This window comes from Zootermopsis nevadensis, unplaced genomic scaffold (genome assembly GCF_977971745.1).
Source record: "Zootermopsis nevadensis isolate Lab colony 2312 unplaced genomic scaffold, Znev_1.0 Znev_ptg000016l, whole genome shotgun sequence".
Taxonomy (NCBI): Eukaryota; Metazoa; Arthropoda; class Insecta; order Blattodea; family Termopsidae; genus Zootermopsis; species Zootermopsis nevadensis.
This window is the reverse complement of record NW_028259148.1, coordinates 1,010,209-1,027,059: the sequence shown is the minus strand read 5'-3', so window position 1 is coordinate 1,027,059 and position 16,851 is coordinate 1,010,209. Positions and strand designations below refer to the sequence as shown.

The 16,851-nt window shown below is 36.7% G+C and overlaps 1 protein-coding gene across 6 annotated transcripts in view; it reads right to left on the bottom strand.

Annotated features, from left to right (window-relative positions):
* The window catches only part of LOC110828735 (uncharacterized), a 28,320-nt gene that overhangs the window by 10,990 nt on the left and 479 nt on the right, over nucleotides 1–16,851 (bottom strand). For 4 of the 6 annotated variants that reach the window (XM_087349338.1, XM_087349340.1, XM_022061722.2 and 1 more), the window contains exons 2-18: nucleotides 16,545–16,786; nucleotides 13,854–14,606; nucleotides 13,347–13,536; nucleotides 12,891–13,070; nucleotides 12,270–12,500; nucleotides 11,616–11,648; nucleotides 10,065–10,220; nucleotides 9,113–9,292; nucleotides 8,742–8,942; nucleotides 8,016–8,119; nucleotides 7,773–7,892; nucleotides 7,318–7,463; nucleotides 6,555–6,641; nucleotides 5,875–6,079; nucleotides 5,110–5,265; nucleotides 4,709–4,820; nucleotides 3,875–3,993 (exon numbers count right to left, since the gene is read on the bottom strand). In XM_087349338.1, the coding sequence (XP_087205464.1) occupies nucleotides 3,875–3,993; nucleotides 4,709–4,820; nucleotides 5,110–5,265; nucleotides 5,875–6,079; nucleotides 6,555–6,641; nucleotides 7,318–7,463; nucleotides 7,773–7,892; nucleotides 8,016–8,119; nucleotides 8,742–8,942; nucleotides 9,113–9,292; nucleotides 10,065–10,220; nucleotides 11,616–11,648; nucleotides 12,270–12,500; nucleotides 12,891–13,070; nucleotides 13,347–13,536; nucleotides 13,854–14,606; nucleotides 16,545–16,730 (3,159 nt within the window). In that variant the 5' untranslated portion in view covers nucleotides 16,731–16,786. The remainder of the gene's footprint in view (nucleotides 1–3,874; nucleotides 3,994–4,708; nucleotides 4,821–5,109; nucleotides 5,266–5,874; nucleotides 6,080–6,554; nucleotides 6,642–7,317; nucleotides 7,464–7,772; nucleotides 7,893–8,015; nucleotides 8,120–8,741; nucleotides 8,943–9,112; nucleotides 9,293–10,064; nucleotides 10,221–11,615; nucleotides 11,649–12,269; nucleotides 12,501–12,890; nucleotides 13,071–13,346; nucleotides 13,537–13,853; nucleotides 14,607–16,544; nucleotides 16,787–16,851) is intronic. The other 2 variants (XM_087349342.1, XM_087349341.1) reach the window with 2 other exon arrangements.

Here is a 16,851-nt window from a genome sequence, read left to right as displayed (position 1 = left end):
AGTACCAAGTGACAGAAAATTCAGAATAACAAACACTGAAAAAGAAATTGTATTCATGAGCACTTCACAAATAACAACCACCATGCCAAATATATGAACAGTTTTCATGAGATGTGCGATCCTTACTTTATTCATTCCATAATGGGAGAAAGATCAGTGTAATGTGATAATGTAGTTCAAAACAAAACATGTAAGAGTTAAAGAAAATAACAATTATTAAAAAGATTCCCAACATATAATATACAGATTTGTCCTTACTGTAAATGTAATGTCACTTTTTACAATGCCTGGTTGGTTGTACTGTAGAAATAAGTGAAACAATGTTTTGCAACTCCCATCATCAAACTAAACACACAGAGCCCAGATGCTTACATAAAAACTAAATACATTAAATATGAGCATCTGAAACAAAGCAAGAAAATTATGGAACTTTTCTACGCAACAAAAGTTTTTACTGTACAAACATACATTACTGTTAATGTATAACCTAACCTAACCTAACCTAACCTAACCAAAAAATAATGATTAACCACAAGCTTACTGACCAGAAGGGTCACTGATCAGCTGAAGATGACATTCTACAGGGAAAGCGTATGCTTCGTTGCACATAAAATTAAAATGTAAATCTTCATATTCTGCGCAAAACAGAGTACAATCTTTTTTACGCAACTATTAAAAAGCACGCGAACTTTGCATACAATACAATAATTCGAGATTTCCCCCCAAACATTTGATCCATTGTTTCAGACGCTACCAAAAAACTGCATTATGGATGATGCATAAAACTTCTTTAGGGCTTGAACCACACATCATTTGAGGGAGTCCTTTGAACATTACTGCAACTGTCTAACTTATGTATTAGACAATGTCGCAGAAACTGAAGGGCAATAATGCATCACAGTTCTGGTGTTTTAAACAATTTCAAATATGTAATGAAGATAGGGGTTTATTCATACAGAAAATATGTTTCAATTACTTTCACACAGTAATACACGAAACAAAGCAAAATATCATATTACAGTTTTCACTAATTTAATCCTCTTATATGAAATGGAGAGGGGCAAAGTGGTCACAGAATTCACTGCACATCATGGCATGACTAGCATTTCTGTAACAAAACAGCATTTCATCTAGCTGAAAAATTCCAATTTCTCCTTTCATCTGTGGAAAGATGACATTCTCCAGCATATCCATATAAATGTTTCCGGATGCTGCAGTCTTGGCAAACAAGGAGGTCCTATAACTTTGTTATGAAGGCCACACTAATTCAATGATTTACAGGTATACTGAATAGTTTTACGGTGATTTTTAGATTTTATATCAACGGGGTGGATAACAAGTACAATTAATACATACGGGGAGCATTTAATTACAGATTTGCTAAGGTGTATGTGCAGGTTGAAAACAGGTATCAGTTAGATATCTGTCATGCCATAAAAGGATCGAATGTGGAAATATATTGACAGAATGTTTTGAGTTAATTTTCATTTCAGATAGTAATTAACAACACACAGCACCATAAAACTCCAGAGTGACTTTCTGGACACACTGTATCAGAAAATAGTAGCCTGATCCTAGTTTCCTCTTTTGTGTAAATTACATCGGCGTGTCTTGGTTAATACTGTTTTTACGACATATGAACAAACGAAAGAAAATTTGAATAGATTAATAAATGTTTTAGCACAACAATGCAAAAATGAGATATTCCGAAGTTTAGGAATCAGGGTATCCAATGCTGCCAATAAACCAAACAAATATTGACATAAAAATACAAGGCGAACACTTAATAACACATTATCAGTCAACAGTTGCATGTCATCATAAGTTTTCATACTAACATATATAAAAATAGAGAATAAAGAATGAGCGAGCAAACAGAACATTGGATGAGAATGAACTGGCGGCTGGGCACCTGAGCATGTGGAGCTTCAATTTATCCGGACGGGGAAATTCTTTTTCGCACAGTCCACATGGGAATCGCTTGCCACCATGGAATGCACGCACATGCTTGCGTATCTGAATGTACTCGTCAAACACCTGGTAGGTCAACAGGGTCATTAAACAGTGTTTCAAATTTGTCATAGTCACAAAGAATAGTCAACACTGTTTCCGTCCTCTGCATATTTCACGTAACGCTCCAATACTGGTGGTTCTGTGTTCAAGTTGAAAGTGTGAAAAGGAGTATTGGTCAACACAGAAACAATGTGAACACCAAAGAAAAAATCATTCTGAAATACAGTGAAACCTCTATCCATCGTTCCCGGAACTATCGTTTTCCCGGATGCATCGTCCGTTTTGTTCGGTCCCGAATACATCCCATATAAAATAATGTTACATTTTCCCGCTTCTATCGTTCCTCGAACTATCGTTTTATCGCATCGATCGTTCAAAAATCTTAGTCCCGGCCCACAATTTTCCCGCAATGATCGTTTCTGAGAATTTAAAATGCTGGGTTTTGAGATAAATTAATACCGAAAGACGCACAATGTTTTTGGAATACGCAGTAGCGGTAACCTGTTATGTCGCCCAACCAGCACATTCTTTTGGAATGAGGGTCAGCGGTGCAGGGGTGATATTGGAGTGAATGGCGGTGCTCATTGTCAGAAATTTTACGATTTTAATTAGGGTGCACTCATATTTCGTTCCAGCGATGCCAGATGGCATGTGCAGTGTGAATTTCTTCACAAATGCTTTTATTACAAGTACAAAGGAAAGGCTGGCGGCACTTTTCATTCTTCTGGTTCATCTCGTTTCCAGCGGTTCAGGGTCTTCTACAGCTACGTTTCGTTGAGTTCGGCAGTAATAGTATTTCCATTCTTCCTGTTATTGTCCGCAAAGGGGGTTGGAGTGGTGAGGAAGAGGGAGACGACGAATGCGAGCCCGAAGCTTTGCCGAGTTTTGCCGAAGCACACGCTGCATTGGCGAAAGTGAAGTCGTTCTTTTATGCGCTTAATATTAGTGAACGTGACGAGGAAAACACTTTGAACGTGGAAAGTGCTCTGTTTGGTCTAAAACGTAAAGTTTCGACAAACCAGTTGTCCATTAAAGACTTTTTTGGTAAAAAGAAGTAACTTTGAAAGAGAAACATTGTTTTTTTTAAATTTTTAATGCTTTCCCGCATCTATCGTTTTCCCGCATTCATCGTTTTTATTTCCCACCCCCGCCGAAAACGATGCATCGAGGTTTCACTGTAATGCCAAACTAAAGATAAGCTCTCAGGACTATTAACATAAGAGGGAATTAAAATATACCAATATATGAAGGTTGTTCAAATTCAGTCCTCATGGGAACTACTTTCAATGGCCTGTACTCCTTCGTCCAGAACAATCTCTGAACAAATTTCATTTGAAGAAGCGTCATATATGGAAAGCATATATATTAAAATCTTTCCAAGAACCAATCTGTGCCTTCCTCCTTAGTAAATGGCTATAAATGCAGTCATATAACCAGTAATAGACTGTCCACCCATCCATTAACTAGTCATCTGCTCATCCCACCATCCAAGCAGTACAAGCACCCACACTCGCCAACTACCGGACAGCCCTCACATCTCAGCTCACTCATACATCCGCCCATCCATCCAGCCATCTATACCCATGCCGTTATTTTAGCATATTTCAAATACACGGATGAAACAGTTCATGGACATTAAATTTGCAGATAACCCCTTACAACTATGTGATAACAATGTTGGTATTGCTGATGAGAGGAATTTATCATGTTCTTTATCAGATATTTCTTCAGTTGGTTTGAAATTTACAGTCATTTGGGGAACACGTCTAAACACTGGAAAAAGGTACAGACAAGTTCACTAGAAACACTGTACAAAGCTTTTATTCCTGTTTCTGAAGTAATATAAATAATGAAAGCTCACCTTACTGCACTGCGGACAAGTAAATAATCCATTTTCTGAGTGAATGTGTATATGTTCTTTCAAAGCAAGGACCTGGTCAAAGACTGCCTTGCAAATTGGACATTCAAAGATCTTCTTCTCTATTTGAAATGAGACAAACAGTGATAAGTGTTAACAAAAAAAAAATGTAAAAATGTACAAAGATGGAAGCCACATTTTGGGCAATGTCTAATAAATTTAAACAGGCATTCCTTTCATGTTTTAAAAACAAACCCAATATCCCTTTTACTAGAGCTTCTCTTTACTTTACTCTTAAATTATCATTTAATTAGCATTAATTAGGTTGAACTGCACAAATTAATTTACACATTTTTAAATGTTATATTTAAACCAACACACAGAAATGTTATAACACCTGAAGCATACAAATGATTGAATGATTTCAACTTGTTATCTATAGGAAACAATGTAAAATCTGAAGCACACACAAAAATTATTATAAATTTGTTCTTAGCTTTCACAATATGAATTTCTTTGAAACATGATGTTCAAGTCTTCAAACATAACAGGATGTCAGGCTTCTTAAGGTAACTTTAACCTCCACATTAGAATCTGGAGTAAAAACATGTTGTTTTATATACCTGACAAGTTGTTCTGTTTTTAAAGATTCTGTCAGTGAAAAAAATCAGACTGCCTGAATATTTTTATATCTAAAGCCTTCTCTCAGGTAAGTCTTAAATGCTCAGAAAATAAATGCTGTTCAAAGGGTGAAATGGGAATTTATACGTCATTATTTAAGGTATAAACGGAAACAATGGTAAACAAATTAGCGCAATTAAGAAAATGTCAACAAACCTGTGTGAATTTTTATGTGGCAAGCCAGAGCAGAATTATTGAGGAAACGCTTATAGCATATGTCACACTGCAGGGGCTTGGATTCTTCAGCCCCGTGTACCAACATGTGATGCTGTAAAACACAAGTACGCCTATAATACACAAATAGCAAATTGATAAAACACACAATTTTACGGAAAATTCTCGTAACAGACTGAAATAAAAGAACTAAACTTCCTCGCTCTAAGACAAATATTTCTGAATTTTTAAAAAAGATTTATAAAGGGAATTAAGACTGAAATGAGGCATTCTGAGCAACAGGATCAAAGCCACCAAAATAAAGTTCTGAGTAGACAAACCTCAAAGTCAATACATATGGTCTGTTCACCTATTATAAATAATTAGATTTTACATTTTCTAACCTGAAGGCGATCTTCTGCTGCAAAGCTCTTGTAACAAAGATCACACTTCCATGGCTTAGCAGGGTTTACGGAACGCAGGCGAGAGCGTAGCTGTGGAGCAGTTGGTTTACCATGCGCTGATACGTGATCAATCAGTTCCTTTTTGCTAGGGAATTCCTGAGGGAAAGAGATATACATGCATCTATTAAACACACGAGCAGTTATATTTAGTATTCAGCTGAACAGATTGAAACACCGATACAAAAAAGAAAAAGTACATCACAGATACTTTAAGTCAACAGGGCTGTGTACCTACCTTAAAATACAAAATGCAGAATTATACAGCGAGAAAAGAAAAATCTGAAAACTGCCGATTAATTATTCAAATAATTTATATTTGAATAATTATCCAATTATCACTTTTGAAAATATTTAATTTAAAACCACCAGACCTTCGTGTATGTGTTTATCATTATTCTGCTCTACTTTTAACAACTGTCACAGGATTACCTGTTTCATTATTTGGAAATTATTTATAATAAATAATACACATTTTTGTACATTTAATTTCAATTGATATATTCTAAATCTACTGGAACTATACTACCATTAAAGAGTAAAATGTAATTCAATAAATCAGTTCATTTTCTTTAATGTTATATGGTCTGAGCTACTGACAGTGCCATTAGAGAAACTGTACGTGAGTAAACATTTTCTGAAATTTTCAAATTGTCACTATTTGCAATTCATTCCCTGGTACTGAACACTGTACAGTGTGAAATGTACCTGTGTACACTGTGGACACTGCACATCACCATTTTGTACAAGAAATTCCCCAGCATGGTACACTGAATAGAAATCAGATGGCAGTCCAGTGATAATTTCTGTTTCCTCTAAGTTGTCTGCTGCATGGGCTAGAGTATGAAGATTCAAGACTGACGCACTGGTGAAAGTCAGACTGCAGTGTGAACATAACCACTCATTACCAGGCCTGAAATGCAAAGAATATCCGTGACCATAAATCATTCTTAAATATTGCCGACATGGCAACGGCAGTAAGCCTCGGTAACATTTCGTTAACTCGCTAGTTTCTTACGGCGGGGAGCTGTTAGCCTCCAACCCAACCCCCAAGCTGGAGGACCACATGACTACTTATTAAAAATATTCATAGCAACCTTTCATATCTGGAAACCTTGTCAAAATACTGAAATACAAGAACTAAACTTAATTAATACCAATACAACAGTAGTTCATACAAAATAACATCTCCATTAAAACTAATTCTATGTAAACAACTGTATTTAAAAATAGTTTTGCAGCTTCTGAGTTATTTAATCAAAATCTGTAAGAACAAAATCCATTATCTGTGATGAATAGAGTCCAAGTGCAAACCACTACCAAACACTTAACTTTCAACATTTAAAATCATTTGTCATCAGTAAACACTAATTCACGACTTAACTCACCCTGGTGGCTTCTTCTTCAAAACTGTGTTGGAAGTAAATTTCCCACTGTTGTCACTGCCATAATTTTTATGGTGTTTTCGAACATGCCTGTAACACAAAAAGTATCACACTAAGGCATGGTTCACATTACGCAGTTTGCGCCGCGCGGTTCAATGATAGTGTTCAGACAGGGCGGTTGGCGACGCGGCAGCCAGATTCACCATGGACGTGGAGGAGGCTGCATGTCTCGTACTTTATTCATTTTACACGTGCTTCATCGGTCGAACCGCTCGGGCAACTGAATGCCTGCATTTGAACTCATGGTAACACAACCGCGCGGTTAGGCGCACTGCACTTATGGCCGCACAGTTGAATGTGAACACTTAATGAGCCATCTATGGTAAAAACAACCGCATGGCGCAAACCGCATAATGTGAACCGTGCCTGAAAACAAGACAGTGCTAAGATAAAGTGAATAAAAATGTACCGTGGGACTAAATTTTGTTCTTTTATATTAGTTTATTTTCTACTTATATTTCATATCCACAACACTAACAATCCTACAACAATTTTAGACCAGGACATTAGAAGTCTACTTATAATTCAAAGCTTAAGTAATAAGGAACTAACTAAGCAAAATTAATTAAAATTATGAAGAAATATTAGGTATCTTATTTGTACTCAACAAGAAAGTTTCATTTTCATTGGCTGAAACACCCAATACAGCAAAAAATAAACACATACATTGAGGATACTCTAAGGTCACAAACGACAAGTTCCTGACCTGTCTCTGTTGTGCACATGAGAGAACTGATGTCCACAAATTTCACAAATGTACTTCTTGTCCCCAACATGCAGAAGCTGGTGTCGTTTCAAACTGTAGTTGCGAGGAAAGGCTCGATGACAGACATGACACTGGTAAGGGTACAACTGTAAATCCGAGAAACCACTAAAAGTGTTTCAGAAACATTTGCTTGTTATAATCAGTCATTTGAGAAAGAACAACATTCGTTATTTTCATGAAATATTCTGGGATTATGTTGGATGGATGCAGACAATGTCTAGGAATGTGTTTCATTGTACTGTAAATTAATAATGTTATTATACTGCATTGTCTCTCAAAACTACTTACAATTTAAAATATGGAATTATATATACAAAATATATATCAGAATTATCAATGTTAGTCAAGCTTACTATTTTTTAATTCTAATTAAATATCCAGCTGAGAGTACTTACTTCAGTACGTTTATCACCATCTGACTTAAATTTCTTTGGTGTAAAATGTGACACACCTTTGCGCCTAAATGTTCGCCCAGATTTCTTAGACTTTGATTTCAGAGGCTCTCCATCTTCCTCCTACGTGAAATAAATTCAGGTGTTAGAAAAACAGAAGTATGATACACACTGTGATTACAGCAGCTTACATAAAATCTATGCAGATTTACAACATCTAGGCTTATAAAACCACGCCCAACTCACCCGTTCATTGTCATGAACATTCAAGTGCTTCTGCAGCTCTTCAGAGCTGACAAACCTCTCATTACATTCAAAGCATGGCCACATATGTTCCAGGTCTTCAACAACTAGAATACAAATGAAATTCATATTACACCAACATGAAAAATATTAGAAAGTTACAATTTTTAGAAATAAAACAACAGCTTCAGTTACAGGAACTTCAAAGAACGAATTTCGATCCCTGGCCCAATCTTAATGCCACAAAAAACAGTTATTTTTTTATGTTGAAATAAACCTTAAATATCTGTCAAATCAATTTCTGATCGTTTTTTAAAGAAACCATCTGAATACTAATGTGCATTAGAAAGCAGTAATAAAATAATATACCTGTGGTCAACAACCAGTCTTTATACAGTCTTCTTCTCACTTAAAAATTCTACTCTGTGGTCCAAGTATCTTGTGTTACCCTTCTCCCCTCAGTCTGTACAACGTTACTATGCATCTCCTCCACCTATCTCATGGTTTTGACAAGAACTTTTCTACTAGTATAAGAAATAAATTTTCTGAAGGAAGGTATAACAAAATGTAACTACTAGCATCTAGAGTTGTTGGTGTTGTTGGTTTGCATGCTGCCAACAAGACTCCTAAAGCAAGCTCAGTATTATATTTGAATATTTCAAAATACTAAATGAAAAAGAATATGCATCTATAACTTTATATGATCCGAAGAACCATGGACTGCATTACCTCTTTTTCCTGGGTCGGGTTGAAGCAGGGGTAGTCCTCGCTTATTGGCATACGGAAGGCTATACCATACTTGGAGTTCCTGTCGAGGGTGGATTACTCGTGTGGTTGTGAAATATAAAGAATGACCCTGCTGACTCAATATTAGATTCTGATCTTTGAAACTTTCAGCTCCCCGCACAAACCGCATCCAGTTAGATGAATCTATAACAGCATTGTCGAAATTGTGAATTTTTATATCCTCATTTAAATTCCTTTTAAACGCCAAATTCCATTATAATTAAACAAGGGATAACAACATAACAAATAATGCACCAGCTGCAGCACATAATACCACATCATTACTGATACATAATAAAGACTTGACCACTTACTCTCACTTTCAATGTCAAGTTTCAACATGGCTCCAGTTTCCGATTCCACCAACAACTCAAGCTGTGGTTCTTCTCCCCCAGCCAAAATCACGTGAGGGCCATCTGCCTTTACCAGTACACCCTCAATGGGCCCAAACTGAGTTCGCTTTGGAATTGTTTTCCGAGCAAATACGCCATACACTGTTCCGAATATATGAATCATAAATCAGAGATCTTTGTCACATTATCAAATCAAATTTAATATATGTAACAATATAATGTATGGCATCCTTCCTAATCCCATCAGCAATGGATTAATGTATTAAAAATTGTAAATGAAAATGATAACACACTAACAGCAAATTAGAATTTTTCAAAACACCTCAATCCTCAAACTTAGAGCACAGAGAATTTTTCAAACTATTATCATCTTGCAGGCCTGGAATATTAAGTTAAAATAACAAGTGTAATACACAAAATAAATTAATAAACATTAACAAATGCCATAAATGTAAAAGATTTAATAATTTTCCGCACCAAGTGCACAACATATTTACAGTCAATGTGATATGACACAATTGTGATGTTTCACATCAATCTGACCTAAAATACAAGCCTTTTCAATATATGCAAATGTTTTCAATTTGATGTTATTTTACAAATTGAAGGTTCAAAATTCAATGGCTGAATGGTGAAACTAACAACTGCAACTGCAGTCACATGACTACATGTTACACAATGAAAAACATGTATGACAAAACACCAAAGTTCCATCATACAATTTCATTGCATGCACTGAAGATTTTAATGCTGTTAAATTGAATACATATGCATACAAAGAGATATTCTTATAATTATTTATTATTAATAATTTTTTTTTACTTGGAATCTGTACAATAAAATGAATTACCAAATGTTCATAACCACAATTTTTTTATATTTGTTGCAGCAATATTTAACTGTACTTACTCACCTGGTGATCCATCAGATGTTGTCCCAACTTTGTTAATTGCCAAATAAGAGGCTGGTAAAGTGGCCCAGGCCCTTGAAGGGACGGGCTTGTCACATATAGTCTGCACTCGATGCCGAGGGCAGCCATGCTCATACGAGTTGTGGCATTCTTCACACCCTTTAACAGTCATACAATATTTTGTGGCACCAAACTGAACATCATCTCAACTTTAAAAAACGTCATCCTTACTCTACATCACCCTGCCAGTTCACGTGACAAGCAACGCAAACCAAAGTTAGTAAATATATCTACACGAAGTTGACGTAATATCTTCAGAAAAAATAAAATGTAGTACAGGAAAAAACACTGCAGTTACGAATCACATGAACCACAGTCTTTCTAGAGTAGCTAGCAGTCACTCAGTTTGTCAACTAACGCTATACCTTTTACAAATCTGAGAGTTCATTCCCGTGTCTACAAGTACCCGCAACTGAAATCAATTGTGAGCTAGATGATGTCACTTGTACTCATGAAATCAGAATATTATAACCAGTATACACCATTTTAAAGAAATTGTTCCTTAATATCACGTCCAGTTTCAAACTTACAGTATCAACCATTACCTGCTTACTTCATGAGATAGAAAATAACATATTATGTACAGCCCAGAAAGTAATTCATCACATTAAAAAAACACGCTATAGGAGACAAATTAAACTTTCATTCATGCAAGCTTCGACACTGTCCCATCTAACTGCAGAACTTCAAAACCTTCTGACAATGCAAGATCATATAAACTGAGATGGTGTTACAAACAAAACACGCATTCGTGTGATGCCCTTAGGTGGTGAAGTCACAATCCCAACACTTAGTAATTCTGAAGGAAGGAGTGATTTTAATGCAAGATGCCAAGAGGACAGACGAGTTCATTACAGCACTGAATGTTTTCTATTTGGAAACTTAAAAAAGATGACTCTCAGCAAAAAGCTGAGGATGACAAATTTATTTGTGAGATGAAGAGCCTTTGATCTAACAAAGTACCCAGGTCATCGACACCCCTGCTTCTTGGTGGTACTAGATCACATATTTGAGTGGAACTGAAAAACAGAGCATGCAGCCAACAAACTCAGTATTCGTGCAAGTTTAAACAATTTATAATAAATTTTAGCTTGGACGGGGGTGGGGAGAAAGAATGGTATATCAGTTCTTGGGCAACCCACATAAAAACAAACATCACAATGCTAAAACAATTGTGCCTAATCCACAAGACTTCTACATATGTCAGAATACCATCACCTAATCCGATAGCTCTTCAAACAATGTGGTTATAGTTTTAAAATTTTTTACAATATGACTGAAAACTATTAAAATACACAAGCATTTGAAAAGGTACAGTAAAAAGAATTATGTGTGAAAGAATACCAAAATAAACTAACGCAGCGCTCTGCTAAATAAGGAGTTGCATTCATTAGTAACACTTGCAATGAATCTTGTTACAGCAGTGAAATTAAGTCAGTAATCATCAAGCATGAACACACTGAATTAAGCACATACTCTTAATTTTGTCCTTACGTTTTATATCACCATTGATCCAAATGTCCTCAGCTTTAAGAAACAGAGAAAACAAACACATTTTAGCACCGACTTCTACAAATGTAAGAACAAAAACACCTTAATGACTAGCATCCCATTTGACATTGCTAAACACCAAAACTAGAAAATACTGGAGTAAGAAAAATAGGACGTGTTTAGGGAAGATTCTTTACCAAAAGCAGAAGAATGCAACCCACCAGACAAAATATGAAAGCTTAAAATAAACTCACGCCTCAAACTGACATTTCAGATCATGTAATTACTGACCTGCTCAAATCCTTCAAGGAGATGCCCAGTTTAATTACCCTCCAACTGAAGAAGTCTGCATTAATATTTCAGACAAGAAGATCCGGACGGGCCAAAACCCAGATTACACCCGCCATTTATGGGTGTTTAGATTAGTATAATTAATTAAATCACGTTTATCGCACTATTACCCAGCAATTCATAACAAGAACTAGATTTTTAAGAATAAATTAATGTACACATGATAATAACATAACAATCTCTCGTTATATAATACGAAAAGAAGGCTAACATTTAATTCAAGCCACACATTACTACCTGCTTCAGGCAGTTTCCAAACCCATCTTCCTGATTACAAGGGATTACATTTTCAGCAGATCTACTTACAGAAACTCTTTGTATCATCTTTGAAATCTGCAATTATCTCCTGCTGCGGACTGCGCGCCTGAATCTGGTGACGTTTTGATCTCCTAGGCAACATACTGTTATCCTTCTTCACTATGGTCTCTGCATGCCCATTCAACAATACATTGACAAAGTTGTCTGGGGCAGGAGCCTTTAGTCCAGATGCTGCGACACCGAGGTTCATGTCCACATCTTCACCCAACAAGGGATGTTCTACAGAAGACAGTGCTACATTTACAATTTGAAGGGACATTTAAAGAAACAAAGTTGTCTTTCTGAATCATAGCTGCACTCTTGCACGGATTAATGTTAGAAAAAAAAGTCATAGACCGAAGATATACGGCAATAAAGTAAATCCATTATCATATACAGATCAAGACACAGAATATGAAAAATGCCCACAGGGAACATGTTAGAAGCATAGACACAGTTAACAATGAATGAGATATGACAATCTACGAAGGCGCTGAAACATAATCTAATATTTGTTTCATTATTGTAAAGTTCATCCTGCTGCGTGTTCTAGAAATGTTGCCACCTTCTTAAAAATATAAATAGCTGAAAAAAGCACTATATACTACAACCGTAGGTCGAGCGACTTACCTAACCTACGAACTTGGCTCTCGATACCGCCATTCACTTGCGATTCTAACAGCTCGGCATCAATTAGATCTTGTTGCTGCTCAGCGGTAACGTTTAAAGAAATGTCCAAGGGTAAAGTCGCGCCACCACGAACAACTGAATGATGCCTTACTCTCAAATCTCCCTCTTCGATCACCAGCCCTGCGCAACAGAACGCCACAAAACTCAGATTGACGCTTTGCACGTCTTTCAAGTGAATCAGAATCTGTTTTAATAAAGATATCTCTACAAACTGAACTTTAACAGCTTTTAAAATTTCCTACAGTCTTACAACTTGCAAAAATTTGTACCTTGTAACAGAAAATTTACAATCTCAGATGGTTTTACATATTTTCATGAACTTCTAACAAACGTAGAGCAATGGTTTTTGCATATTTCCATCGACATTTAACAAATGTAATGAGAACAATCAGGAACCTTGAGATTTGAAAGTATCAAGCACATTATCCAGCTGTTCGACATAGTCTGCTTGGCCTGGATCCAAACTGTAGGTAATACTGGATCCATCACTACTGCTGATCAGCAGCTGCACACGGCCACTCTCCGTCTTCAGTCCTCCACTCATTCCATGGTACTGCTGACTGCCATCTGGGGCACCACCAACCAACTGGAAATTGAAAATTGCAAGAGACATAAATGAAACATAATCAGCATAGATGAGACAATCACTAATGATGGTTAACCAAGATCATTAATCATACCAAGAAAAATGTATGACAATTGTTCATAAACAAATTCAGAAAAACTACACGAAAAGAACATAAGTAAGACAACAAAAAAGGATTAAATATTTTATCCTTGATTTATTAAAAGAATTAGATTAACTTAACATCAGGAAAGGACTATAATTATCTTAAACATTCAAGTAAATGACACCAATCATAAGAACAAGAAAACTATGCTAAAGATGAAATTACACAGTACCTGGCCTGTATTCTGTTGGATCATCAGTTCGCTGGTGGAGTCGACTCTTCCAGGAGGAGTGGTCACTGCTACAGCCACTGTCACATCATCATTGCCATGAAAATTAGATGGTGTAGCTGACATGGAATCCACCAGAGGGCCAGTTGACGATGACACCACATAGTTGTCCGTAGGTGTCAGGGGTGGCTGTAGTGGAGAATGAGGGGGTGAAGTCCCCAAGATACCACCTGAAGTTGAAGATGCAGCAGCAGCAGCTCTGAAGTATGACGTTCCAGACACAACCTGCCTCAGGAGACCTTCCCCTGTTGACGTACGATTATCAGACAGTATCTGAAGGGGTGAAGTAGGATTCACATAACCGTGACCAACAGTTGTGGTATGCACCTGTGTAGTGTCTATATATGGGTTACCTGAGGACGGCGAAGGTGGAAGGGCATTGGCCGGAGAAGAGTTGATGACCGGACTCACAACCTGGCTACTGGGAAACGGCGAGCTTGGATTAGATGAAGTACCTGTTCCGGCAGCAGATGAAGCCTCACCAGTGACTACAGCCAAAGCACTTGTACCTGTACCTGTTATAGCATACACTGGTGAGTATCTAGCGGCTGAACTCATGTTAGGATCCAGGGGACTCACGCGATGCTCAAACTCTGATAAGGATGATGATGGTTGAGGGGAGAATGGTGCAACTGGCTCAAAACTTGAGAATGCCGAATTGCCATAATCACTTGATGCTTCTTCGACATACTCAACCTGGACAAAAAGAAACAAATTGATTTTGAAATAAGCAATATATATATATATATATATATATATATATATATAGAAGCAACTGTGGAACATACTTTCAAAAAATGTCACACAAATAATTATGATTCCTCTTCTCTAAAGCTTGACATTTATTCATTACAATCCTATTTTCAGAGAAAGCCTTGGCCAATTAAACCACTAAATTTGGGGAATGCTACCATGAAGTTCATAATCTTTTATCTTCCTGCCTGCAATCTATAAACGTAAACATTAAAATATTCAAAACTCCTTACGTTCTAAAGCATACCACTAATTCTAATTTAACACATTAAATGTACCGCTAACCAAATGCATCCAGGGAAAACTTATTTATGTCAATATTATCTTTTGATTTTCTTACTTAGTTTGCATATCACTCAACATTGGCTCGTGTAACACCAGTGGTACGTGCACCATAGGTTGAGAAACACTGTTCTAAAGGAATACCTGCCCTAGACTCATCTGCCCCTTTCACAACAAGCAATTCATGCATTGTCACGCCCTCTACCTCATTTTCAGACAAATATATTGTGATGTATTCTGTTGTCATGTCCTTACATAAGCAGCTTAAATAAATCTAGGCAGTGCTGGCAATAGCTTTCGATCTATCTTTTTGTGGTCCTCGTGCACCCATGCGAGGGGCTGGGAAGTATATTCCAATCCTCTATCTTCCCATCTAAATATGGGGGAATTACACATCCTGCTTGTCAACATTTCTGGCGGTTTTCTCATTCTCTGTAAGACTCAAATTTAATCCCTTACTGTATCATTATAAAGAATTATGGACTGTATATTTTCATTGCTCAGAGCTGTACATTCTTTCGTTGTATGTCACTCTGTTTACTTATTTTGTCTTCCTGATCTTCTGTTTCACTGTCCGTGTTGAATTTTGTTCACCTGTTCCAATGCCACAAAGCTGAACAACATTTCAGTTAATGCCTCCATTTTTAGGTTTATCGTACACTATCAGGATGATCAAATAACGCAGAATGGGATGGGCAGGGAATGTAGCATGCATGGAGAAATGTGAATTGCATATAAGGTTTCAGCTGGAAACCTTGAAGGGGAGAGACCACTTATAAAACCTAGGCATGAATGTGAGAATAATATTAAAAATGATCATAAATAAATAGTGTGGTAGGGTGGAAATTTGTCAGGGTCAGAAATGCACAAGTACCATGCTCCTGTGAATATGATAATGAAACTTCAGATTGCGTAAAAGGCATGGAATTTACTGAGTATATGAATGGCTACTGACTTACCAATAAGGACTCTGCTCCACCAAATTAATTACTCAGGCCCAACCAGCACACTAACTTGAATGACACACATTGTTTGCACATTAAAGGTCATAGTGTCAACACAAATACTAATAAAGTCTTCATCTGTTAATTCTACAAACTCAAGCTCTGATAAATGCTCCCTCCTTTCATAGCCACTAAGTTTTTTTAATAACGTACTGCCTATCTGTAAGCTAGGAAATTTTGTGTCATCTCTCATCATTACAATCATGCAGGCAATTCAACTGAGAGAACTAATTATAATTCTGAACAATACTGCAATCTCCTCAATAGTTACAGATTTTCTAGGTTCCCATCCAACAAGATACAAACCCAAGTTACAAAGGCATGTTCTTGACATACTTTCATTCATAAATCTCAATGAAAATAGTTATCTTACAGACTGTTATCATTACGTATAACACTTGTGTAAAATATTTAATGTTAGATGAGTACCTTTCACTCCTCCAATTAGACCATAAGCTCTTATAAATTCTGAAACCAGTGTGTATGTATAAGTTTCACAAAAAGTTAACAAGGTATACAGTGTTCATATATGTCAACATTATTCAGAAATTACACACATCCTAACAGCTCTTTCTAATGTAATGCTCAAACTCACTGTGAGGAACAGCAAACGTGATGTTGAAGCTGCAGCTTTCCGAACAGAACTTTCCAAATGTGAACTAGTAACAGGAGACCAATCATCAAGCTCTGCTTCTGCTTGGCTTGTCGGCATAGTAGGTCCAGTGATCCCATTATCGTTTTCAACATCCCCAGGTGCACCCTGGGGGTCGGTTCTTTCCATTAAGTGTAGATGGTGTAACACAAGTTCATCAATGTAGATGATACTGCACAAACAGCCTACATAAATGGAAAGCTATAAGAATGTTGGAATTGTCATTAATTGATAAGTACATAAATGTGGA